This window comes from Parambassis ranga, chromosome 6, assembly GCF_900634625.1.
Source record: "Parambassis ranga chromosome 6, fParRan2.1, whole genome shotgun sequence".
Classification (NCBI taxonomy): domain Eukaryota; kingdom Metazoa; phylum Chordata; class Actinopteri; family Ambassidae; genus Parambassis; species Parambassis ranga.
This window is the reverse complement of record NC_041027.1, coordinates 10,316,547-10,343,440: the sequence shown is the minus strand read 5'-3', so window position 1 is coordinate 10,343,440 and position 26,894 is coordinate 10,316,547. Positions and strand designations below refer to the sequence as shown.

The following is a 26,894-nucleotide window of genomic DNA, read 5'->3' as shown; positions in this document are numbered from 1 at the left end:
TTCCAGTGAACATTCTGGTAAATAGTTTAACAGTGGAATAGTCTAATATTCTTTGGCTAATCGCTAAGTGTGTGTGTGAGAGAGAGAGAGAGACTTTGGATGTACAGGTGGTGGCCGGTGCAGACAGGCTGTATAGTCGATCACCGATAGTTTAGATCCTGAGCTAGCCGGAGTGACAGCTGGAGCGAGAGAGCAGTAACACAACAATCCCACTCGGTAGCACGTCAGCAGGCTTACAAGTCACGCATTTAGTTTGCTCGAACCACGGTGAATGCTATGGCTGAAAGTAAGGACATTTTTCTCAGGGCGACACATCGCACATTCAGCGGACTGACTGAAGGTAAACTACTGTTTACTGTTAGCTTCTTTAGCCTCGCCGGCTAGCAAACGTAGAGGCAAAAAAAAAATCATTACCCAACGCTGTCAAAGTTGTCAGCAACAGACGTTGTTGTTACTGTCTGCTGGTGTAACACTTAAGGGACTTTGTGAAGCTTTGTCCTCATAAACGGTTCGTCCCTGCCACCCATAGCATAGGGTGGCTAGCTTGTTAGCCTGTATTTACACAACTATGAGTAGGCAGTGTTGTTCCCTGTTTTAGCAGTACGTCAAACCAAAGCAGTGAGTAAAGTAGTAACTGCTTTGTTGTGGGTGTTTCGGAAGCGCTGCACAAACTGTGAGGTGCATATGCAATACTTTCTATAACTTATCTACTTCTCTGTGTGACGTAAACACAACTTTACACTCACAAATCTGGCGTGACACGTAAAGTTTTACAACTAACCTTACTTGACAAAGTCACTAGTTATCAAAGTGACTTTTTACACATCACAGTACAGTTGTCAATACTACTGTGCTGCTCAAAAGTTTGTGAACTATGAACTGTCCTGAAAGTAAAATAAAAAAGGAGAGAGAGAGAGAGAAGGCAATCAAACAAATAAAACTGAAATGTTTCACTGTTTAATTTATTTATACAGGAAATAATCCAGGGTTCACACACTTTCTAGCAGCACTGTATGTGTTCATCAGTCTCTACCCCTCAAGTCTGATTAGTTTATTAGCACCTCCTACTGGAAAGCCTTGAGTATAAGTGAACTCATGAAATTGAAATCCTCACTGCTCTATTAATTGCCTTAAAAGCAAACCCACTTGAACATTCATCTTAAAAAATTGAAAGAGAAGAATGTTTTGTATTAAGACCAGCATCTGAGAAATTGGAGTGCTGTTTCAAGTCACCATTCTTGTCTTGTCGTTCAGTGTGACAGAAACCTACAGACTGTGAGACACTAACATGCATGTTCATGTATATAAGCACATTTGCTGGATTTGCACATATTCCTTTGCAAAGAAGAGTGGATCTTATTAATGGGGTGTCTATGTTAGGAGATGAATGTTAAATAAGAATGTTCTTATATTCAGAGATTTTTTACTGCTGTGATAAAATTTGGACTGCAGGAAACTTAACTGCACTGATCCTGTCGTGTGGTAAAACTCAAAATTCATCAGCAGTCGCCACTGTGTAGTCATACGGTAAGATCAAGGCAGGGCTAGTTTGGACTGAAGGCATTCTAAAGTAATTTGGTTGAAGTGATGATGATGATAATCATAAAAGTAAAATGTGTTCCCCTCATGGTTTCATAAATGTCAGTTACACTGAGGGGATCATTGTTAAGCTGTTACTCCTCTTGTTCCCAGGAGCAAGACACTCTGTCGTCCTTTCTTTTCCTATCTTTGCTCAAGTTTCTCTGGAGAAGAGAATTATCATAAACTCATTTGGGAGACAGATACATGAAGAGCATGTTAAACACAGAGGATGCTGAACAGCTACTAGCCCCTGCTGAGTGTGAGTGAGGGGATTTGTGCAGAATGCAGATGCGGACTCTCCACGGTGACGGCAGTGCATAACTACAGTGGCACGGCTTTCACATCTTCCGGAAACTAAATGAGCGGTGTAGAAAGCTGTTGTTTACACCTGCTCCTAGCATCTGTCCATTTCCAAGCAATAATGACACTCCATTTCCATATCACTTTGCTGGGCTTTCTCTCGTGTCCTCCATGTCGTACCTTGTCATTACCATCAGTCAGGCTACATTGAGTGTGTGCCTCTGTTCTTTACATGGAAAAGCAGCCTGTTTGCCTTTGTTAATGAATATTTGAGAATAATTAGATTGTCAGGACCTACTGTTGCATAATATCAGGATTATGTAAAACACTTGTTCTTTGCCGTTCATTCTCCAACATGTAGCGCTTTGTTAATTATTTAGCACTGGTTACTCATGGAGCGAGCGTGTACATCTCCCCCCCCCCCCCCCCCCCCCCCCTCTCTGATCCTTAGCTTCCAGTTCTAAATCATCAAGTGTTGTGCCGATTCCAAGAATGAATATGATGATGAGGTTTGTACATGAAGATTTCACAGCAGGCCTTACACCACTAAATGACTAATGCTCTGATGGCACCTAATCCAGAAAGCTTTTATGTTTATGCTTATTACTGCGTACCTTGTTTAAAGTCTTCCATAATATCACTTAATACCCAGCAAATAAATCAAAAGGTTAGCAGATTATATATTCTTGAGTCACCAGAGGGCAGTGTAAAGAGACAAAGTTGGCTTTTTACATGTCCAGCAGATATTTGGCCACATTGCACTGCACAAAAACAATTATCTCAAAAGTAGCTAAAATTGTGATTTTTTTTTTTGTGGATAACCTTTGTCTCCGATCTTGTTCTAGATACAGAACGTGAATGGACTGGACCATTTTGCTTCATCCAAGCTGCAGACCCCCAGCTTGGACTGATGAAGGCCTGGAGGATTGGCGACTGTGATGGCGGCGGTGATGAATGGGATGAGGAAGTTGAGCTCACTAAACTGACCGTGGAGGCCGTAAACCAGCTCAGACCAAGACCAAAGTTCATGGTGCTTTGTGGGGACCTGGTCCACGCTATGCCAGGTAGGCATGGAAAACACAGACATAGACCTCATACTGCTCTTTCTGTCTGTGTCCACTGCTGCAGCTTTTAAGATATGTTATTAGTAGAAGCAGAGAGAGATGTCTGACATTCATCAGTCTTTAAACAGAATGGAATATGGCGGGTATGTATATATATTGATTAATGTATTCTCAGCTGCCCTGTGAAATAGTTCTAATCTAATTAATGCACTCTGTGAAGAACATCAGCCTTGGAATGGCTCAGCCTCAGCATATCCCTCACTGAGGTAGGTTTGAACATTAGCCTTCTCTGTTTCCAAGCCAAAGAGTGTAAACAACGTTTTCCCAGATGACTGCAGCTAATATTTATCTATGAAAAGCTGAGGGCTTCTGGCTCTTCCCAGGCTAATGCTGATGAAGATTTCAGCTATTGATCAGACCAGACATACTTTAAATTCTTGTCCAATGCTAAAAATCTATACAAAGACAGCTGCTGCTGTGTTTTTTTGGGGGGGAGCTGCTGTAGCTGGAGCTGGCAGGCAAAAAAGTTAGTTGTCTGCCCAGTTCATAAAGTCTAGTTTGTAAACATCAGCCCCCCCTGTGACAGCTTGCAGTATTTATCTGTAAAAGCACCTGGTTGCCTTCAAGCTGTTTGCAGGAAGGCAAGATTTAGTGGGTTTTTTTGCCTACTTGCTGATGGTGAGTAAGAGATATTTCCATTCTATAGCATCATTTGTAAATAATAGCCATCAGTTGGGTATGCTGTTTTCATCCATCAAGGAGTTACAGAAGACATGTTAGATGTTGCGGAACCAGGACAGCAAGCCAACTTGTTTTGTCACAGTGGCAGCTGGTTTCCCACAAAACACCAGATGCTTTCACTGTTCAGCCAGATAAATAGATCGACTGCATAGAACTGGGTTTGAAAATAACTTGTTACCTCCACAAATGGATGTGTAAACAAAAACTGTTCATTCCTGCTGGTATTGAGCCACTTTGTTTGGTTCAGTAATAACAGTTACTAAATTATTATTACTATTAATTTACCTGTAATAACCTATAAATACAAACAAGTGTGTTTATAGCAGGAATCTTTTATTTAAAAATGAACTGAAAAGAGCGACAGTGGTGTGTTTCTTGATTTTATAACCGGCTAAAAGAAACTGGCTGGAAAGACCCACTGCAGAGTTAATGTTCAGCGAAAAGAGCTGCAAGCCACCAACTAGTGCAAACTTCCTTTGCATGACAATTACAGAGCTAGCATGAGGTGCCTGCCTGGCTGACTGGCCTCAAGGAATGGGCACAGAAAGAAGAAAAGAAGTCAGCAGGCAAACCTGTCGCTCTCCATCTCTGCATGTCCTCGCTCTCAGTGCTCTGTTGACATGTTTAATTAGATTGTGATGAAAGTTTCTATGAGCTTGATCCTGAGGACTGGGGACAATATTAAACAGAAATAGAATAGTTGGTAATACGTATTGCAGTATGTCGTCTGTAAAACGTCCTTGGCTTCCTGTTTCTAAAATTTAACTCTAGGCGAACTATTCATATTCAACACAGATTTGGCTTGGCTTAGTCACAGTGCAACTCGTGCTTTCCTCTTTTTCTCTTGGGTCATAATGACCACCAATTGTGGCTGCACAGCCATAATATGAATACCACTGGCTCTGCTTTTCCCTATCATCTCCATGAGTACACCGTTTATACCAAAATATGCCCGCCATCCATTTTCCACCACGCCGTCCCTGTCTCCCTCTGATCCCTCGCATTTAGAGGTCAGAAGAAGATCCATTTCACATGCAGAGGGGCAGTAGATAGTGTAAGCATGGGGTATAAACCCCAAGGCCTTGAGGACCTTTAAACGCTGCGGCGTCAGCCTTCGTTACTGTCATCCCCAGCAGAGCAGGTTGTGTGTGCCATCCTCATTACTTGCCACGTCCGTCACTTGCCTGGCAACTAGGCTGCTGCATCGGTGGGGAGGAGATATTATAGCTGGAGCTGCTTCTTCTGTCTCTCGGCTGACATTTCCCCTTAAACTGTTTATTTACAATACAGAATGAATGGGTGGCGGCCAGGGGAAGCTGGCTGTCAACCGGCATTGTCAACACTGCTGCCTGTCGGCGACAGGAAATTGGCAACTATATTCCTGTTCCCACGGATTTCACCCTCAATCTCTCCTCTCCATTACTCTCACATTCTCTTTTCCTTTCTGTCTCTTTCCTTTATCATCTGTCTGTTCTCTTTAGTAAACAGCTGCGGTCACGTGCCTCATACCTTATTTTGCCAACCTTCATTTGCAAGTCTGACACCATGCACAAACACACTAATTTATTCCTGCCTCTGATGAATCTATTTGAAGCATCTATGTGAATTAAATCTTGTGCCGCAGAAGCAAAGGTTCTCTTTGTGCTTTTAATTGTTATTGGTAAAAAAAACGATCAGGTCATTGTGTGTGTCACTAACCACTTTGGGCTTTACATGTAGATTAAAAGGCAGGAAACTGTTGTGATGACTTCATTTTATATCTTCTCTTCCATATCAAAGACTTGTTGGTGATCAGAAGCGCACAGAAAGAAACCCTGATGGACTTAAAGGCGCTCATGTGCATCCCATAACAGTGGTCCACTAGAAACAGCAATCAGATGTCAAACATTATTGACAGGCGTTCGTCATCCAGATCTTTACTGAATGTTTAGTCAAAGTTCCCCATATCCACTTCAATCCAAGCTAACCCCCAAGAGATGCTTTCTCATGTCAAGGAGTTCCTTCAGTCTTTTTCTTCCTATCTATTCCTTTCCCTCCCTCGCTTTCACTTTCTTGTGTCTTTCCTTCACTTACTTTCAAAGCTGACAAATGAAGAGGATAAAGAGCAGGGAGGGGGAGGCGGCGGCAGAGGGATGAGGTGGCGGTGGTGGATAGGGAAAGAGCGCGATAGAGAGCTGATTAGATTAGAGAAACACGCTGGACTTGACACTCTCCTAATGAGCACTACAAAGGATTCAAGCTGTGTCTCTGGGGGTCCTTGAGGGATGTTACGCATTATACAGCAGGGAGAAGAGTTTAAGTATGTGTGTGTATCCACATGTGTGCCGCATGTGTAAAAACTCACAAAGGTGACAGAGAGGTTACCTTGGGAATTGGCTGTCCCCTCACTGTAGCTGGGGAAACCTCTTTAATTACCAGTGAAGGGAGATATAATGGGGCTCTCAGTGAGGGTTGGGAGCAGAGGAGAGTTTGGAGGAAAGACTGCCTTTGGAGAATTTGTTTTTTGGACACGTGGAAGCATTTTGGATTTGTTTCTGGAGGTGGGAGAGCAAGGTCTTATGTGTGTTTACCAAATGGTAGCTTGAAGGGCTGTTAATAGGTTTCTTTGGGGGTTTTGGAACTACTAGGAGTGCAGAAGTTTATAAATATGTCTTTGTTTTGTAGAGACTCAGGAGATACATGGTTCAAATGTCAGTGTGGAAAGATCCTCTTAGGTCCAATTCATAGTTGCTGTGAATGTCCAAGGAGATGCTGACATGAATTTGTGTCCTTAGGTGTCAAGCCTGCTGCCTGGCTTTACTCTACAGTCAGGGGTCTTTGAACTATACATAGTAGGCTCGAGAAAACATAACAGCAGCCTCCTGACTGCAAGAAGGTGTTGTGTCGTCTGACTGTGTCAAAATTAGGTGCCACTTTTGTGAGTTGTAGTCCAGACATCCTGTTGATTTTCTAGGATCTCAAGACTTGCTTGGACAGAACAGCAAGGGCAACAACGATCTGTCGCACATGAACAGTTCTGGTGTGTGATTGTGGCCTTTCAGAAGAGCTTCTCAGTTCAGTTAACAGTTGACCTCTTGCTCTGCATTCAGTCTGGAATCCAGTCTTTGGTTATCTAGTTCGTCATGCTGTGCCAACACTCACATTTAGCCTCTGTCCAAGAGAATAAAGGCTGCAGGCATTTGTTACTTGACTTTAGGTGAAGATATGGCAACAAAGGAAGAGCGGCACAAGGTTCTTTGTATGTTCCTCTTGAAGAAATTATAATTTGGTCATAATATACATTTAGACTACCACAATAAATGCATAATGAAGAGCTAGCAATATTTCACATCTATTCAAAATGAGAAATGTTATAGTTCATGTCAGAAACTCACTTGAATTTCTTTCACTCATGAAGGGTGTGTGAATGGCTGTAGCATCCATTTAATGACTTCCTTTCTGCTCAAACCTTGTCATCAACTGTAGACCCGTGCCATATCAGCACAAGCTGACAGCACACGCCTGAGTTATTCACAAATATAGAGGTCCCCACACGTTGAAAATGCAGTTGTTTAAGTGCAGGAAATGTATGCGACAGCAAGACCCCACGCACTTGAGTCCGCTGTGCAGTCTTTTAGAGAAATTGAGAAAAGTGCTTACAGTGTTGGACAGGCTCAACTAGAACCTGCCAAAGCCTCCTGTCAGGGTTTCGAGAATCAGTGTTGCAATCTCATTAAATGAGCAAAGTCTTTCAGTCAGAGCCCCAGAGAGAGCGCAGTGCAGTGTGTGTTTTTATTTGCGTATAGTATACTCTGTGCATACAATATGTATTGTTAATCCAGCAGAAGAAAAGATGGAAAAGATCCTTGGGATTCCCTGTTATTTCTCCCACATGAAAAATCGTACTTGTTATGAAATATGCTTCTTTGAAATATTTTTTTTTTCAGCGGAATATGTTCACATCACAAAAACCCATTTTTTTCTCGTCTGCATTTTTCTCCCTGTGAAACACAATTGACAGTGAAAAAATGTGTGGCTGTTAACCAGGTTGAAAGGTAAGTGAACACGATAGGAATGCAGGTTTACAGTGAATAAGCAGGAGGAAGACGGATGCTGTGGCTGTTCTCATTGGTGCCTTTAATGCAGGTGAAGTTTGGTTGAAGTTCGATATGAGTTGTGAGGTACAGATCCATGGTTGATTCGTGGTTATGCCATGTTAGCAGATGGTTGTAGATGAGGGCAGGCAGCTGGTGGTGTGAGGAAGCAGAAGGCAGCACAGCATCCCTCCCGCCATTTGTGCTATTTGTTCACATTTATTTATCTCTACAGTAAGTTAAGTGAGGCTATATGCTTTTGTTTAGCCTCGCTCTGATTCACAGTCACTTAGGGCAGTTGTTAATCTGTGGCATTAAGTTCAGCATGTTTATGACGAGTGAACAATGCATCATGCAGCTGGGAACAACGGTTTAAACCCATTCACAAGAGGCAGACGTAGGTCCGGACCAGGTGTATTGCGGCACACTCTAGTGTGAAAGCTAGCTGTAGCAACACATACCCACATGCACACTTGGGTGATCTCAAGCATGTTCTTAGCCTCCATGCTCCTCCAGTGAAGCAAATGACAAGGTCAGGTGCTTTGCTAAAGGGTTATATTGATAGTGTTCAAAAGAGGGTAGAGAGCTTCATCATTCACTCATCTGTCCAGATTTTCATAGCTACGGTGGTTGAATGCTGAAGAATTCTAACCATACACAAATATAAACTGTGAGTAGATGGCCATAAATCAATTTGTCTTTACCAGCAGGGTTAGCTGAGAGCAACCAGCTGCAACAATTGTCTCAGCAATTTAAATGACAACCCCTACTGACCCTTATTCTCCATCCCAGCTTCATTAGTGAGGCTGCCATTGTTTGTTTGTGACCGTGACGGCGGTCAAATATTGTGATTGCAGAATAATGAATCTGTATTGTTGTAGCTTCAGCTGTCATCTTTTTCATCAGGATTCTGCTTCAGCTGTCACCTCCCCACACAACAAAGCAAGTGTTAGGTTTTTCTGGAATTGCTCTATATGCATCATCCAGTAGAACACATTGCTCAGCCCACTTACCTTGTTATTGATAATGGATTGGTACACTGTGAATTCATAACTGAAATAACTTGATTTAGGCGTAACAAAAATTAATTTGTCCTTTTTGTTTTATGAAGTGCCAAAAAGTCTGTTGTGATGTCTGCAGTTTAGTCTACTTTTCATAAAATAGGATAAATAAATCAATGATATCCACTGTGGTCTAATGCCAATACAACTATAAATAAAACAAACACTTTGTTTTGGTGTGAAACTGACTTAGGATACATTAAGCCAAACATATTGGGGTGATTGATTTGTTTGTGTCCTGCCAGCTCTGCCTTTCGTGTAGTATCTTTGTACCAAAGTATCACTTCTTTTGACATCCCTGTAGTTTTTGCACATGTTCTATAGCTCAATAGAACATATTCTAATAGAGATTTGGAGCTAGAGCCGTACCGGCAGCTCAACTATTCATTGAGATTTACCCTCAGCTGTCATCAGCCTACATTGGGTCAACTAATCAGGTGCCACACTTCATGAGATTGTTGACTGCTACTGATGATCTATAAACATTTTATTGTGTCTGCATGTGTCATGAAATGAAAATATCGGATGCAGTTGCTCCTGTAACATGATTTCAAATGCAGAGACTGTTTTGCATTACAAAAACCATCTTAGTTTGTCTCTCTGTATTTGAGCAAGTGTTTTTACTGGTGTATTGGCAGCTTGATTTCTGACAGGCAACTTAATTGTGGAAGAGCGACAGTTGAAAACAATGCTTTACTGTCTATCTGCATGCTTTTTAAACTCTATATTTTCTTCCTCTGTCACAAGATGTTCTGTCAAGAAAAAAGGCTCTTATGTAATGATCCCTATCCAAACATCCAAGGAAACGTTTGCTCCAAAAGTAGGCCAGTAAAATAATTACTCAGATGAGTAAAAAGGGAAAAGAAATAAGAGAGAAGGGGAGAAAATGGAATAACTTACGAGCAGAGGCTGATAGGTTGTTTTATATAAATTATTAATAGATTTGAGTCTCACCCATTCTCTGCCCTTTACCCACACTGGAACTGAATTCATTTAAATCAAAACACACTCATTTTTGCATGCTACTCCTCTTTGTAAACTCCATTCATGATATCGTAGTGTGCCGGATTTTAGCAAACAATTGCCAACATTGTGCAAATAGCCCTGCGTATCGTGCACCACTGAATATGCCTAGTGTTCCACGCAGCTGTGCCCTGCAAGGTTGTCTTTTGCTGTGCAGACCGAGAGTATCCCACCAGAAGTGGTACTCATCATGTCAGTAACCATGGTGATATGAAGTCGAGCTGTACAGAGCATTGATCATACGCTGAGCTGTCATCATCATCCAGATAATCCCCCTTCCTTTAGCCAACTCTCCCCTGTAGTATCCTCCATACTCTCAATCTGACAGATTTCAACATTAAATAATTATTTATCTTCACCGCACGTTACTATAATTAGACATCTGGTTTTCAGTTCCAAATCAATATTGTGTTATATTGATACCTTTATGTTGCTGAGAATTACATTGCGCTGTCTTTAAAATCTCTTTTCTCTTCCAGACTCACAATTCAGAGAAGCCCAGGAGCGTGACCTGAAGGCGGCCTTAAAAGGGACAGATCCCTCCATCCCACTGGTATTTGTAAGTGGGAACCATGACCTGGATCAGGTCCCAACTGTAAACACTGTGGAACAGTATTGCAGAAATTGGGGTGATGACTATTTCAGCTTCTGGGTAAGCGAACACCTAATACTGGACTAATATCATAGCCTGTAGAATTGCTGGCTTATTAAAATCGTCATACATTCATTACTTCTACATTTATTAGTACACCCTTCAGGTGATTAGCTCTTATTAGCAAGTGATGACATGTAATTTAATTAAAAATCTTAGGCAAATAAGGCATGTGGATAGCAGAAAATGTAGTAGTAAAACCACTTTTCTCTGTGTTTCCTGCTCTCTTGCTTTCCCAGGTGGGTGGAGTTCTCTGCCTGGTTCTTAACTCTCAGTTGTACTTCGACTCCTCAGCCTGCCCTGAGCTGAAGGAGGCTCAGGAGATCTGGCTGGAGGCGCAGCTGAGCAGGGCCTCCTCTTCAACGGTAGGATGGCATCGGTGACATCACTCGAGTCTGATGTGTATGAGATGCCTTCCTTTGCTGCTGCCAGTACCCAGGGGATGCAGCATTGTAATCTCATCTTGAGATAGTAATGTTCTCTCCTGTTCATCTGCCTCTGTTCAGGGACCCAAACCCAAACACATCCTGATATTCCAGCACATTCCTCTTTATGTAAAGAATCTCGATGAAGAGGACACCTACTTCAGCCTCCAAAGGACAGTGAGGCAAGACCTGATGGATAGGTTCAAGAAGGCAGGTAAGAGAGCAGGAAAAGATAAATTACAGTATTATATTTTTTCATGTTACTGTGTGTGGACAAACTTGCAGTTAAAGTGTTTGTCCAGTGTTTTGCTCAAGGGCACTTTAACATGGAATATTATTTAGAAACCACTTTGTCTTTTTAGGCCAGTTTAGTTTGTGTTTGGCAACAATTAGAAGCCACAGAGGAGATAAATCAAAGTTTATTGTTTTTGGAGTCAGCCAGCTGCCTCTCCCAGGGCTCAGAATTTTTAGCAGTATTTTCATGCTGCTGGATTTAGGCCACTGTGAAGTGGTCTTAAGTTTCTTAAGTTTCTGTCTTAATGCGTCTTTGTTCATTTTCCTGTTAAACCGGTTCATCTCCAGCATATCTAACTGAAGCACAGCTAAGATCCCAGCCAAAAGGATTACTATACCATTATCCAGGAGCACAGGAGGACTTCTTGGCACACACACACAATACTGCATTAATTTAATTAATCAATAAACACCTCCTCTAAGAAGAATAATTCTATTATCTGTATCAAGGAAACTTTTACAAGGACAGTGAATTCTTGAGAAGGCATTAACATACAGTATTTATGTGGCTTATTCAGGGGGTTCAGCACTACTGATTGACAGCACCTCTCATTGCACACGTGCTATACTTCTTAATATGCATCAAGGAGACTGATGAGAGATGGTATTAATTTCATTATCCTTCCATTATTCCAGCCTGTATTTAACCATATTGGCCTGTTTTGGGCTGATGACCCGTCTCTCTCACACTTGATTGCTATTCCAAGGGAGCTCTGGTTAAAACATTTAGATGGCAGTACATATAGGCTTTTTATATGCAGGGATTGTCTTTATGCATAACATCTTCTATGAAGAGGGTCCTCTCTTGTTCACACTCTTGTTCACACATGCCCTGTCAGAGATTATAAATTCAAAGTACATACATAGGACATGCCCTGTATGAAATATATACATCCTGTATATACAGTAAATGTACATGGACATTAATTATTGATGCCAGACATGCTGCTGCTCGCTGTAAATCTGAGAACACTACATGACTTTCTCTTGTTTACACGCACATACATTTAGATATGATTTGATTACAGCAAGAGAACAGATGTGATTGAAGGAGTATTCATATTTTAATAATGATATTCTCTGCCGAGTCCTGTATTTTACATAACGGGAATAAGCTGTATCTTATGGATTTTACAGTAAGAACATACTACATCTCCACATGTTTTACACAGATTTGTCATCCTGAGGGAGCAGTAAAAGAGAAATTCTGTATAAAATGATGAAAGAATAGCTCAGCTATGTTGTTAGTATAATTCATCTGTACACTTTAACACGATAATTGAATGACTTGACAAAAAAAGGAGCTTCTATCAAAGAAATCAGACCCTTATTGCTGAATAATAGAGCCTCCTCCTCTGATCCCTCTCCTCACTTTCATGCTCTTTCTCCTTTCTCCTTCATATCCTACAAGAAGTGACTGGTGACTGATGCTGTAACATCTGTATTCTCTGAATATACTGCAGTCTATCCTGGAGGCATGCTTGTAAAAGAGACTGACTGTGATCATCTCTCGCTCTGCTTCAGTTTTAAGATGGAGCTGCTAGTGTGCATTTGCACCAGATCATTATGTAGGTTCACTGCCAGGGTAGGAAATAATACAGTGACTGAAGAGACAATATTGTTTAAATGACCTAATAGAAGACTTACGTTCTTTATTCAACATGTCAGCTGGAAAATGAATAAACTGTAGAAAAATGTGCAAATATTCCAAAAGAGTGACTGCAGGCTTTTAGAGGAAAAACCAAGTGAGGCAAGAGAGGAACTTCATCTGACTAGAGTATGTTATTTAAATGGCTGTCAAGTAATAAAAAATCTTAATCATGATTAATTGCTACTTATTTGCTGCAGATTGACAGGTTAATTGTGTTCTGCCGGACACTGTTGTGCATATTGTCGTATATTACCCAAGCTCAGGGAGATGGCATTAGATGTGCGTTGGCTTTCATGTTATATCAAAGGATGTACACACAGTCCTTAGTTGTCATCTTCTTCCTTTTGCCATCTTATTTGTCTTCTTCTTTGTCCTTTTTTCTGGTTACCATAAAGGAAAGATTAAAGCAAAATGGTCAATTTCCGCAACAGTAGTTATTTGTTGGGAAGCTAGGGGAAGGTGTTTTGTTTGTCTGTGTGTTGAGGGCCTGTGTTTCCTCTCCACGATCATCCATGATCATCCATGATCACCCCCACCCCTTTACTTACACATCATTGGCCTCTCCTGTTGGTCTGTCCTCATCACTGCACCCTGTGATCTGAAGCCTCCAGATGTGCTCTTACACTGTGGTGATCATTACTGTCATTACAGTAAATGGCAGCATCATTAACCTCAGAGATATGCACACCTCCTTTCCTGTGCCTTTTCCACTGGATGATTCAACTAAGCTAAGGAAGGTTTTGGCATATAAAGCACAAACATCATTTTTCTTCTGAAATTTTCATTAAGTATGCAGTTGACAAGGATAGGTTTCTGTCTTATGTTCGTGCAGCCGGCTCTCATATAATTTTGCAGGGAAGACAAATGTAGCTATATCAGCAGCTGAAGTATTACACGTTTTATTGGGTAAAAGTACTGGAGAGCTCCTTATGATACTCTAACTCTAAGTTTTTTTTATCCAGTAGCACAAAGCTATTGTTCAAAAACGGGGATATTTGATAAAGGTGTTCCGCTTCATTGGCTGCCTCAAGGTTCTTATGTGAACATAGGAAAATAGCAGTCTAGCAACAGCTAAGAGGTGAAATTGGACAGCTTTCCTTATTTTTTGTGTAGTAATTCTTTATGCTACTGAAAGCAGCCTTGGAGTAGGATCACAAAACTCTGTTTGGCAGGAGATCAACCTTTGTAAGAACTGGGTTCCCTGTCCACTCCAGAGGTGTCTCTCTCTCTCTCTCTCTCTCTCTCTCTGTGGTGTCAATTGACATACAGCAGCTGAAAGTTTGGCTCAGCAAGCTGTTATTGCTGCTTCTGTGTTTTCTGCAGCCCCCACACTATTCCACTGACATATGATGGAAAAAGAGTGTGTAGACCCCTGCAGACAAAGAAATACATTTAATTGATTTTTTTTCCTCGCAGAGGTATTTTTCTATTTCTTTCTTCCTGCCTTCTTCTTGGATCTCATAGGATACATGTGCTGTTAGTTGTTTGAGTAATTGCGTACATGTTTGTGTGTGTGTGTACTCAACTTCTGTACGTTTTGCATATAAATTATAGGCAGTGGCGCATGTCTGCCCGTGTGATAAATTCTACAGTGAGTATCTATATTTTATCTCAGCAGCACAGCTGCACATGGGAAAGGTGCAATACCAATTAGCCTTCTTCTGGCTCATCAGAGCGAGCAGCTCCACTCTGGGAACTGTTGACTGCATTCCAGCTCTTATTAATGATACTCTGTCTCTGTGATGACCCCCTCTAGGGTAGTATTGTGCAATCCCCTTTTTAATTGCATAAGCAATTACTACGGTGAGTGATTTTTACGGTGATTTAGTTTATGTTAAATCATGACATTAGACTTTAGACTTTAATATTTTTGGACTGTTTCCGATGCATAAATAAATAAGTACAGTTTGTACTATGTTTACTTTTACTTGGTGGAAGACCTCCCAGTAAGATTAGTTTGTTGGTAACAATCGCACAAAGCCCTAAACACCCCGGAGGAAGTTCTTTACTCTTGTTATGGGGTACCTCTGTGCTTACTCGTCAATGTCATACCCATAATCATAGTAAGTAATGCGCTCTCAGGCTTCTCCACTTGCCCACTCCTACCTTGGCCAATTTTTCAGTGTATGAATACAACTCGGCCCGCATTTATTTACTGTGAGTAGAGGAGACAAGACATGGTTGCATGCTGTTTGAGGATGTTGAATTTAGAAAGAACAGGTTTTTACACACGCACAGAATCTCCTCAGAGAAGATTGAATTCACATGGCTGGGGACTGGCGTCTGCTTTCCAAAAGGCAAGTGGAGAAGCAGAAATCCCAGCAGTGCTCTCAGCTTCTCCTCTCCTCATAGATGGAGTACTGTAATTAGATTTCTTTGCCCCTCTCTCCTCCTTCTTTCTCCAAGGTTTATATCCTAAATTCAGTAACACGTACAAACAAGGACGAATGAACGCACAGACAGATGCACACTTCCTTTCTGCCTTTGTTCGCCTCCAAACCCTGTTTACGTATTTAAAAAAAGAAAAGAAAAAGCACAAAACAAGAGTGCAGCTGAGAAATTCATTGAAATTTCCAACATTGCCAGCGGCTGTAGAGTTGTACATACAGTAAGTAATTAGAGGCAAAGATAAGCCGTGTGCCGCTCTGCATAGTGTCTCCTTCTTTCCCTCTCTGTCTCTCACTCTCTCGCTCTCTTGCCGCCGGTTGTCTTTATCAGCAAGAGTTCTACTCTGTTCAAAAGCGAAGACACATTTATCACCCACTGGGGATTTGATAAGAGGCCGTGGTTAAGCCTTTAACCCCATTGTTTTAATGATGAGACTGAATAAGGTCTCTGCTTTTTCTGTTTCTTGCTCTCGTGCTTCGTCTTTGTCTGCCACTGCAGTCAAAGGTGGGCGTTGTTGGGGATGTCTCGCTGGGTTATTCAGAATGAAAACATGATAAACCCAGGCCAGTTTAATATATATATATATATATATGAAAAGGTGGAATGAAGAAGCATTCCTTCTCCTTTTCATTGTAGTTCCATGTAGAAATTCTTCCCAGTTTTCTTCTTATCGTTAATAAATGGTTATCCACAGTCCCTGATGGCACATCTGCACCATCATTCACTGTTTGTCATACTCCAAGAAGCATAAGGAACATAACTTCAGGTTGATTAGCTACCAGGTTGGGGACCAAATGGGCAGAAGTCATGCATACTCTTAGGAATAGACAACATGCTGACTACTTTCATTTCCTAGTTGGCTTTGTGTTTGTAGCTGGAGGACACAGGAAGGGGATGCTTCATGGTGACTGATGGCTGAAAGTGATTTATGAGGAACCCGGGCTGCAAGATTCCTCACCACGCTACATCATTTTGTATCCCTCTGTCATGCAAATTATCAACAGCCACCATTGCATGATGAATTATTTCCCAGACCTGCACTTTAATGACAACCGCCCTTCAGTACAAGCACGCACGTTGGATGTTGGATGTTGGATGTTGGATGTTCCCTCCTACGCAGCCCATTCTCACAGATGTGCAGATGACAGCTTTGTTCAGAACTGCATTAGGAGATTGTGTCAGAAGAGAAAGCTGGAGGAAAAGGTCTGAATGAAAATGACTCTCCTATAGGATTTCATAGATATCAGCAGCAGAGCAGGAACTCGGTCTCTCAATTAGCAAATTCACTTTCAAAGCAGTTCATATCAGTGACCGCGAGATGAAAGGGCGATCGTGGTTAAGTTAGAAAGGAAAGAAGAGGAAGGCAGATTGGAGGAAGGATTGCAAACATCAAATCTAATTAGATGAAGACGGATGCTCCTTTACTTGTTTTGTTCCTTTCAGCAAAGAGTTGCATTTAAACAGTGAGAGGTGCTTTGGAATATTCATATAGATCTACCAATTATGTATAATGTGGCTGAGATGATTGCAGCACATCAGAATCATAATATACACCACACTGGAGGGAACACCACTTTCCTGTCGGTGCATTTTTCTGCAACCCCTGACCAGAATTCAATTTGACTCTGGGTAATTTTCCCCCGTTTGCATTCAATATGTTTTCATCACTCTGACTGCTTACTCTGGGTATTTTCTGAGCGCTCCTAATACCGCCCCCTACCATGCTGCCTCCCTTCCTCCTTTTCCACCCTCCCCACCTCTGTCTATCAAAGCAAAGGCCAGTCCCCACATGGGAGTCTTTATCACAAAGAAAAGCACAAAGGAACCAACGCTGTTTCAAGGTTGACGGGTAAATGGGATTTCCGCAGGGACGGAGACAAGACGTAGAATTATCAGCACAGAGAGTGCATGTTTTCGCGAGGGCACCCACTCAGCAAGAAAAAAGGGAAAGGGAAGAATGCAGCAAGGCATGGAGAAGAGACGGAAAACTGGGCGAAATTGGACTTAACAATCCTACAGAGAGTGTGATGCTGCTTTTTAACACTCTCTAAACACTTACCGTGCCTCCTGTCTGTGTACAGCTTAGTGGGTAAAGCAAGACACTTTTCATGCTTATATGATCCATTCTATATATGGTTGAATGGGTTTAGCATGGTGTATTGGCAGTCTGTATGCAGAGTAGTGCTGTAAAGTACCACAGTTAAGAGTTTAAGGCTCAGCAGGCCACCCTGAATGTAAGACACTTTGGTTAACAATGCCCAAGAGGAGATTCTTTGGAGCGAAGGGAAGGGAAATCAGTATTATATTGTATTTCATCACTGTCAAATCAAGGGAGTTCTCCCAGGAGGGGGCCAGCTGTCACTATCCTGGATAAAGCAGTGGCTTACAGCAGCCTATAGAAGTTCACCATCTCTCAGGATTTTGTTCCTTTTTCAGAGCATTACTTCAAATGTTTGCACTTACACCTTTCTCTTCCTTGCTGGCGGCTGTTAATGTTACTTAAAAAAGATCCTCAGACCCCCTTGTTTAAGTAGAACTGGGCTGACAGGAGCTACCTAAGTTTTGACACTGATATTAAAAAGCTTAGGTACAGCCTGACATTGTCAGCCTGACTAATTTTTCCTTTCTGCTGCAAATAAATAAATATGCATGTCACACCCAGCACCCATTTCTCATGTGGTTACCAGGGGTCTTATCTTGCATCTTGCCTTTTCTTTTGTGTCTTATTTTTTTCCAGTTTCGTGCAGGCACTCTCAGCCTTCGCCCATTCTTTTTCTGGCAGACAATTTCAGAGGTCAGCTTCATCTTCTGACTGCATTACAAAAAGAATAGCGCTCCCAACATCTTTATTCTATTTTTTTTTTATTGTTTATCTTTTATTCATACAGACAATCTTTTTGTGATTGAAAATGCTTTTTCTTTCTCAGACGGGCCGTCCTTTTTTTCCTCTGAAAAAGCCTTTTTTTTTAGTAAACAAAAGCTCAAGCAGAGTGGTTTGATCTCTAAAACCACATAATGACACCGCTCTGATAGGGACTCAGTCAGATAATTTCTAGTCAGCGGAGGTCACTTGACCTTTGCTGTGTTGTTCTTATGAAATCTGAAACAACCTGATAGTGTGAGTATGTCTAATAGGCCGGCCCACTTCTATTTTCAGCCACACTGTAGACCATTAAGGACAGTGTAGTGTGTGTGATGGACTTTTGGTACTATTGGGAGCAGCTGGATACTCGCTAGTTATGTTAGATGCATCTTGCCAGTATGACAGGTAGTTCAGACCTGACAATGGTCTACTGACATGCTAATGGTTAGCTTTCAAAGAAGTCCTCAGGGGCTTGTTGTTTAGCTTAGCATAAATGCTGTTGACACGTTTTTATTGGCCGAATTTGACAATAATCTGTTTTTAAGTGTGGAAAGTCTATACATTTATCGCCACTCTCTGAAAAACGCAGCTTAGCAATGCATTTTTTAACTTAATTTTCTTTTTTAAACTACGCATCAACGTTGAATCATCACAAATATGTCACATACATATGGGGGAAGCTCACTGCTGCTGTGTGGTGGTGTTGTGCGGCGTGTGTGGGATGTGGATAATCAGAGACATGGCGACAGAACTCAGACGCATTTACACGTGTGTACATATGCACACTTGCACACTCCCACGCGTTTTATTTGGCGCGCATGATTAAGCATGGTATCTTTGGGAGTTTCAGAGACAGTTCAGAAAAACCATCTCACCTTCAAAAAGACTTTTTTTTCTGCTGCCAGTTTATTCATCTTTATTTTTACAGGATTAATTCTTGTCTATCACTCCTTTACTATTGCTGTCTTAGCGTCTTCCTCCCACTGCCACATCTCTCTGATGTGACGAAGAAGTAGCAGCATCTCATGTGGATGCTGTAACAAATCCAACATTTCCACTATCAGCATTGCTTAACTGAGTCATCAGGTGAAATCATCAAGTAAAGTAAAAATATATATATTGAAGGACTGGCTGCACAACAGAACACACTCACAAACACACACAAAATAATGAGCACATGTGTTGGCCTAAAGGCATAGAGACCCTTTGTGGCCTTGTGACCCACAGCTAGAAACAACATCAAGGACACACACACGTTAGTCAGTTGGTCAAGTCACCTGGAGAAGTGGCAAGGTTACATGAAAGGCTAATATTCCAGGCCACACAATGTTATAACTACAGGTCACAGAAAGCTGGACACACACAGTGCTGCCTCAGGTTTTGATTAAATATAGATCTAGCCCAAGCATACACTCATACTTTACAAGCCTAAATCATCAATTTCCATCTATGGCGGATTAATTATTTAATTTAAGTCCAGCATGTGCGACCTGCTGTCCTCACAGAGCTCTAAATATTAATATAAATTTAGGTCACATTTGTATTCTGCTGCTGTTTGATTATGCAGAATGGCAGGCTTGTTATTTCAGGGGCAATTTCATGGTGCTGACATGGAAGTCGTATCAGCTGTGGATACATAAGACCTGTTTTTGTTTTTTAGACGGATCTTTCTTGTCTTTTTTTTTTATTGCCAATTTTCATTTTATTTTATTTTCTTCTTTTTTTTGGCTGGGTGTCTCTCTGGAGATGAGGCTGCATGCAGCCACACTTCCCATGGAATCAGTTAGGAAATAGAGCAGCTTATGTTCTCTGCCAAAAATGCTGCAGTAATGTCACATACACAAGTGTTTTTGAACACCAACATTAGTGTGTTATTTCAGGCCTCCCCAATACTTACCTTCACCATTACAAAAAAACATAAATAATGATATTGATGTTTTTTTGTAATTGAGTTTCAAATTGAAAACTTGAAGCCATCCTAATGATGGTTGAATGAATGTTTGATAAATATAAAAAGTTCTTCTGTCTTTTTTTTCTGCCACTAGCTCTTTTTTAATTTCATCCCTCCTGTTTCCTTTTTCTTAACCTTTAGTTTATGCTGTCACTTGCTGCATATTTGTAAAGTTGCTATAACAATCCTTGAAGACACATTGTGTTTGTGTGTGTGTGTCTGTGTCTGTTTGCATGCTATTTATAGAAATATCTAAATTTAGATCAGTGGATTTATTCATCTTTGCTGCATTAAGTTCAGCATCTTTTTCTCTAACTGTCTGTCTGTCGCTCCTCTCCACAGGGGTGAAGGCTGTTTTTTCCGGCCATTATCACAGAAATGCTGGCGGCACCCATGGTGGCATAGACATGGTTGTGACCTCAGCCATCGGCTGCCAGCTGGGCGACGACACTCACGGGGTCAGAGTGGTTGTAGTGACTGCCGACGATGTCATCCATCGCTACTACAGCCTGGAAGAGCTGAAGGAGCGAGGCATAGACGAGGACCTGAGGAAACTACTGCAGCCCTGAAGGGGCGGTCGATGGGAAACTGTTTGAATCATCAACACAAAGGCAGGGCATTCTGTTGATTAATTTTAGCTTTTGAGGCTTTTTGGAGGAGAATTTCTGCAAATTAGTGGATTAATCAACTCAAGAATATTAAAATCATGCACACTCTATATTTCTTATAGATCTCTTGGTCCAGAATGACAATCTCAGGATCTTCCAGAGGCAGAATTGAGTCTCTAGATGACATCACAGCGGAAATCATTTTAGAAATATAAACAGCTTTGTTAAATTCTTGCTTGCTTGATCATTCACAGCATTCTATAGGCTGTTAGTTAGTAATAGACTAACAGGGGAGGACCACAGCTAATCAACCTCTAACATCTGGCAGATCGGTTTTTATGTAAAATTATTGTTTGCTGTAATTTAACCCCCTCCGGGTGTTGCAGGACCACAGGAGGTCTTTACTACACAGCGAATTCTGAACCAACAAAAAACAGACTCCATGCCATTCATACATCATAAAGTTATGAGAAATTAAACATTTTTCTGGGACTATTTCTTAAATAAATTGGAAATAATGTCAGAGAACACTGAATGTGTTTTCAAACTAGAAGTAGCATTACATCATCCTGGCTTCCCCTGTCTGAACACTTCAGGTGTTGTCTGTGTAGCTTTTAGCAAATCCAAAGTTTTCAATGTTAAAGGACAATTCCACCTCTTAGAACAATGAAACTTGATTTAAAGCAGTTAGTGGGGACACTTTCTGTAGTTCCGGGTACTTTTTTTACACATTTTATCTAAACACATAGTTCGGCTCTCCATCCATTAATGTTCTCAGATTGGAATGAGAACATTAAGCTAATGATCTTAAACTGTTGAACTACCATAGCTATTGTATTTGTTCTAATGCCTTTGTTGGTCACCCTATGCAAGCTGTCCACAGTACCACAGTGTCTGTGTGTGTACACTTAATGTTAGCATGACACACTGTTTGACTGACCTGAGCTGAGTGTGTTCAATCAGCATACTGTTTTAGACGATCTTCAGATGTATGCTGACTCGAGAGATCTATCTAATTTTAATTTATTAACCTTGCAATCTGATGCAGATTTTGATATAAATATTGCCATGAGCAACCCCCTTTGTCAGCACTGACCTTCATTACATATACACTGTGGCAGCTCCACAATAAGTCACCCCTTGCCCTGATCAGACGGAGGGTTTAGAGAATGAAAGTGATCACTGAGGCTGATATCTGATAAAATTAAAAACTTTAACACTAGGTGTGTTTAGGAAATTTAAAGCCCAGTGAACCTCACCACTAATGAAGAAATGTCTTAGATGAATCAGTAATTACAAACTAAATTGAATGGGACCATGAATGTATCAATAAAGAGGTTTCATTTAATGAAAATCTGCACTACATCAGATTGCAATATCCTCCTAGTTACGCGGTTATTGCAGCATAGATAAAAGTGAAATTTATGATGCATCACTTTGAGCTAAAAGCACACCTAAAAAACCTCTGATCCGCACACATATCGGATTCTTGCTGCGCACAAGTAGCTGCTCAGTAAATAAAACGTAAAGGGTAATTATCATGGAGGTGTCACACTGATGGAGCACAGTGGTAGTGATGTGATGCGATGGTGATTACTGGAAGGAGGAGGACAGTATTTCCTGGCTGTTTAGTCAGAGCAGAAACAAACTCACAGTATTACAGTCTGCTAGCTGCAGGCTAATTTGGGAGCTCACAGTCCTGAAATTGTCTTTAAAATGGACATTTCTGCTACAAAATGAATTTCTCTGTGAGCCCTAAATGACTCTACTCGATTACACTTTCCACACACAGACTCTCACACTCTCCGTGACCGACTGGGAACGTAAGAGAGTTGTCATGGCAACCCTTTAGCAACACATCTGTGTGTGTGTGTGTCTCAGGGAGAGACTGCAACTGTCGGACAGAAAGTGTACTCCCTTTCCCTTGTGTGTGTGTGTCCGTGGTCTGGTGGGTACTGTAGGTGATTTTCCATCAGCGCCGCGATCGCTGACCTCATTTCACACTCAGTAACCCCCCCCCCCCCCCAAAAAAAAAAAAAAAAAGTCAGCATGTGATGGAGGGAGGTGGGGGTGTCTGAGAGGAAGAGATAATGAGTGTGATGTGTGAAAGACGACTCAGTCCATCTCCTTCATTTCCTGTCTGAGAGCGAACCTTATGTCCTTATCTATTTTTATGTCCTCATGGAAGCCGAGCTCCGTCACATTGTTCTTTATCTTCTTATGTGTGTGTGTTCAAATTTATTTTCGAGCACATTTGATCTGGGACATCACACATTTTGACTGGTTACTGTCTTGAATTGTAATGAATGACCATACTAAACACCTCACGACTTCGACAACTGCTCGTGTTTTTATAATAAATGTGAATTTTTATCTGATGGTGGCACTTTGGTCATTTGTTTTCTGGTATTTTTAATCTGGGCTGACTTTTTTTTTAATACAACATTTAATTAATCATCGAGTAAACATCCAGGGCCACTCTGTTAGTATGCTTTTCACTTGAAAGTGTTATTGCTCAAACTTAGATCATCATTATTGTTTTACTCTCTCTGTGATGTATACTATAAATGTGGCAGCACTGTGACTGGTTCAGGTTCTCTTTGTTTTTACTTGGTGTGGTCTATTCTCATTTTTGTATGTTCTGTGTTTCAACAACTAGAATGATTAGACAGTGTTTTGATTTTAGAAAATCTGAACATAGCCATTGCAAAAGGTGCTTTTCCATTCCAGAAACAAATATTTCACCAGTGGCCTCAGCTCTCGTACTAATATTTTTCCCAATATATATATATCCAATATGGTGATATTGTCCACTTTCTGTAGTGGAACAAATACATTATTATGAGAAATGATAGAATGTGACTAGTTCCTTCTCACAGTAACTACTGCCTAATGTTCTGCATATCAGATTGGACTTTCCTCCTGTGTTTACATTCTCACTTCTAGCTGAGACCAAAGGAAAGAATTTTAGATTTAAAAATGTGTGATCTTACTAAGTAATCCTTGCTCCCTCTGCGTTGGGCTCATGTTTTCACAGTAAAACCTGAGTCACACTAATGAGACACCCCTCAGGTTAAATAGAAATCAATCCATGTTATTTTGTGATGTTCACTAATCACATTTGAACTGGGCTACTAATATTTATCTCTTGTTTGTTTTACAATTTATGTGACACAGTTTTTGTGTGTGTCTGTGTGTTTTTTCCCCCAAAAAAGGCTCCCTGGCTCCAATCAGGGCCTGTCTGTCAAAACAGACACTAATCTGGAGGATCATCAGCCTGGAAGAACAAACAGTCAAGGCAAATAATGCAAAACAAACCAAATCATATTTTCATCCTCAGCTAAATTCAGGAATGCTGCATGTTATATGTATTCATATTTTTCTCTCTGTGTCCGTGTTGAATCAGGGATTAAGTGCAGTGTAGCTGGAGGTGAGTGACCAGGTAAGGGACTGCTTACTCAAGGACTGCAGAGTTGAACAAACGCCTGATACTGGACATATCGGCAGAGAGTGAATTACAAGTGTCTGCTTTATTCAGTCGCACATCAGCACACCTGCAAATATAGATTTCTGGCTTTATTGCTGCGTTGCAAAAAAATTGCTATCCCTCTCAATTCTTTCAAAGAACATGAGTGCTCCCTTTTGACACTGTGAGCAAATGCTGCAAATTTAGGAAGAAAAAAAAAATCCTCCAAAGATGGCCGCTCTCTGAGGTCAGCGACGCGGCCTTTGCTCTCTGCTCCAACAGGAGACGTATTCTGCTGTGACCGATGAAAGCTAGTTCCTGTTTATTGATTTAAAGTGCTGTCGCTGTGTCCTAGAGTGCTTGCTCGGGTAAAAATATATATATATAGACGTACACATGCATATGGACGCGTAACAGACACAACACTTCCATCAACTGACAGGGTGCAAAATGAACACCACTGATGTATTTACCCAGTGTTTCTGCAGCCTGCAAGTGGATGTGGAGGACTCGGGTCACGGGTCATCTGCTTTTGAATGCTCAAGAGAGGCGTATATGGAGCCTGGTAGCATGAGGGGGATGTTGTGTATTTTTGTGCGTGTTTGTGGCTTTTTCCCGTCCTAATAGAATCCAAGACGTTATCGTTACAGGGTTGGCAATGGTCATTAGATATTTTTAGACTCTATGCTATTAGGAAAATTAAAGCAGACTTCAACGTAGGTGCAGCAACCAGTTCACAACACACAGAGTGATATGAAGCACAGCACAATTCATCCGGCTTCATCAAAGTTTTCCAGCTCAAAGTAATGACAGCTGAGACAGTTAAATTACATGCTCCATGAGTTAGGACTCCCATTCCCATTGTTGGAATAGAGAAAGTAATTTCACAACACAAATCTTCTACATTATAATGCCCGAGGACTTAAATCCACTTTTGTTTGGTACACTCAAATTGCCTCACACTGGGGTCCACAAGGACTCGCAGTAAAATGGGAGATTTGTGTGGTAAACAATGACGCCACTGAGAGCTTTATCAAACGTTACACCCAAACAGAGAATGGTTCTATAAATGGATTTGTGTGGCTGCAGCATGCTTCCTGATAATTTTGTGATACGATTATTAGCTTAAGTAGAATTTACATAAATTGGATATCTGGTCACAGCTGCTGTACTAGGAAGTGACTTATTGTTGCTGGTGGAGGTTGCTGCAGGGTCACAGTGTGTTGTCAGGCTAAATTACAGAAGTGGTGCAAACATCCAGAAAACTGTAAAAGAAAGGACTGAAAATATCTTAACCTAAAATTTGCCTAGTGACCAACTCTGATTGTGATGGGGGCGGGGGCTGATAGTCTTTATATGCATAACATAGTAGGCTCTATTACCAACATGTCTGTAACAGGCTGATTGATACTCATTCATTTATCGGATTCTAGAGTTGAATTATTAGATGTGTTTGTCACTCTCCTCTGAATTATGGACGTGTTAGTGGAGAGAGGAGGACAACATGTGGCTGTAGGCTGTAATACCCCGTTCACACTGGGCTAGATCAATCTGGCTAGAGTGGGATTGGGGCCGTATCTGGCTATATCCTGATTGTATGTTTCTGAGTGTGCACACTGCGAATCCAGATTTGAAAATAGGTCTGAACGTATCCAGCTTAAAGACTATCCAGATACAATCCTACTCTAGCTGGATTAACTTTCTCCAGTGTGAACAGGGCCTAAGTGAATGTGGCCACTGCAGAAGCCTCAGTTTCTCTGGTGCCCGATCCACCAGGTGAGCTGTCTTTGCGGCCCGTTCACATCAAATTCAAAGCAATCATGAAAAATGTGAATATTTCACCACAGCGGGGCAAATTCAATCTGCAGACGGGGATGCTGCAATACAACTGAAATCTCCAGCTACTAAATGAACCGCATGATGAGACAATTCTGTCAACTTCTGTTGTCCAAATCTCATCCATCAGCCTTCAGTATACAGTTAATATTCTCATTCCATGTGAATCTTGGCTCTCAAGCAGATACAAGAAGAGGCACACACACTTGGCCGTGCTCCAGTACCACCACCCTTTCATTTCTCCACGCAGTCCACAGGTGTTGGGGGGGGGGAAGCAAATGAAAGTTGGCGTATCCAATCATGGCCTGACGTCAGGGTGCCACCCATTATGGCAGCGAGCCCGCTGACAGAGAGGGCCATCTGGGCAGCAGAGAAGCGGCGACAGGCCCATCCATTCCTGTGCCCTGCCCTCTGGGCCTGCAGCCAGTGAGACAGACTGGGACTGCTGGCGGGGATCAGCGCTCCTCACTCACTCGCCAAGCTGGAGCATGTTTTGATCATTCTAGCAGTCAGCGGGGTCAAAAATGTGCATGATTCACTTTATTTAATGCAGCAGGCTGATTTTCAGCCACAAAGGCTGACTGGTCACAGATGTATTCCAACTGTTGCACAAAATATTTCTCACACTTTTTATACAAATATGTTTTTATTACCAAATAATATAAAATAATACGGATCGGTGTGTACACTGTTTCTGTGACTGCTGTTCAGCTGTAGCTCAGTCACGCAGCAGTAAATACCTGTGAGAGACGTGCACATTTGTGCACAAGTAGATGATTAGTGAGAGGTGGAGACGGGGCATAAAGGGAAAATTTAAATGAGAATTGACCCTTTGTTCTAATGAAAATGGATTTTTTAAGGTTTAAATTCAGGAAATAAATGTGTGATGGAGCACAGAAGGATCTCATGACTTGCAT

The 26,894-nt window shown here is 41.4% G+C and overlaps 1 protein-coding gene across 2 annotated transcripts; it reads left to right on the top strand.

Annotated features, from left to right (window-relative positions):
• Window positions 1-123: 123 nt before the first annotated feature.
• On the top strand, window positions 124-23,048 carry cpped1 (calcineurin-like phosphoesterase domain containing 1). Of its 2 annotated transcripts, XM_028408476.1 has the most exons (7): window positions 124-340; window positions 2,727-2,945; window positions 10,323-10,495; window positions 10,735-10,860; window positions 11,002-11,134; window positions 20,410-20,678; window positions 20,798-23,048. In XM_028408476.1, the coding sequence occupies exons 1-6, from the start codon at window positions 277-279 to the stop codon at window positions 20,634-20,636; spliced, it is 942 nt and encodes a 313-aa protein (XP_028264277.1). In that variant the 5' UTR covers window positions 124-276; the 3' UTR covers window positions 20,637-20,678; window positions 20,798-23,048. The 2 variants fall into 2 exon arrangements, with proteins under 2 accessions (XP_028264277.1, XP_028264276.1); XM_028408475.1 differs by having other exon boundaries at window positions 20,410-23,048.
• The last annotated feature ends 3,846 nt before the right edge of the window (window positions 23,049-26,894 follow it).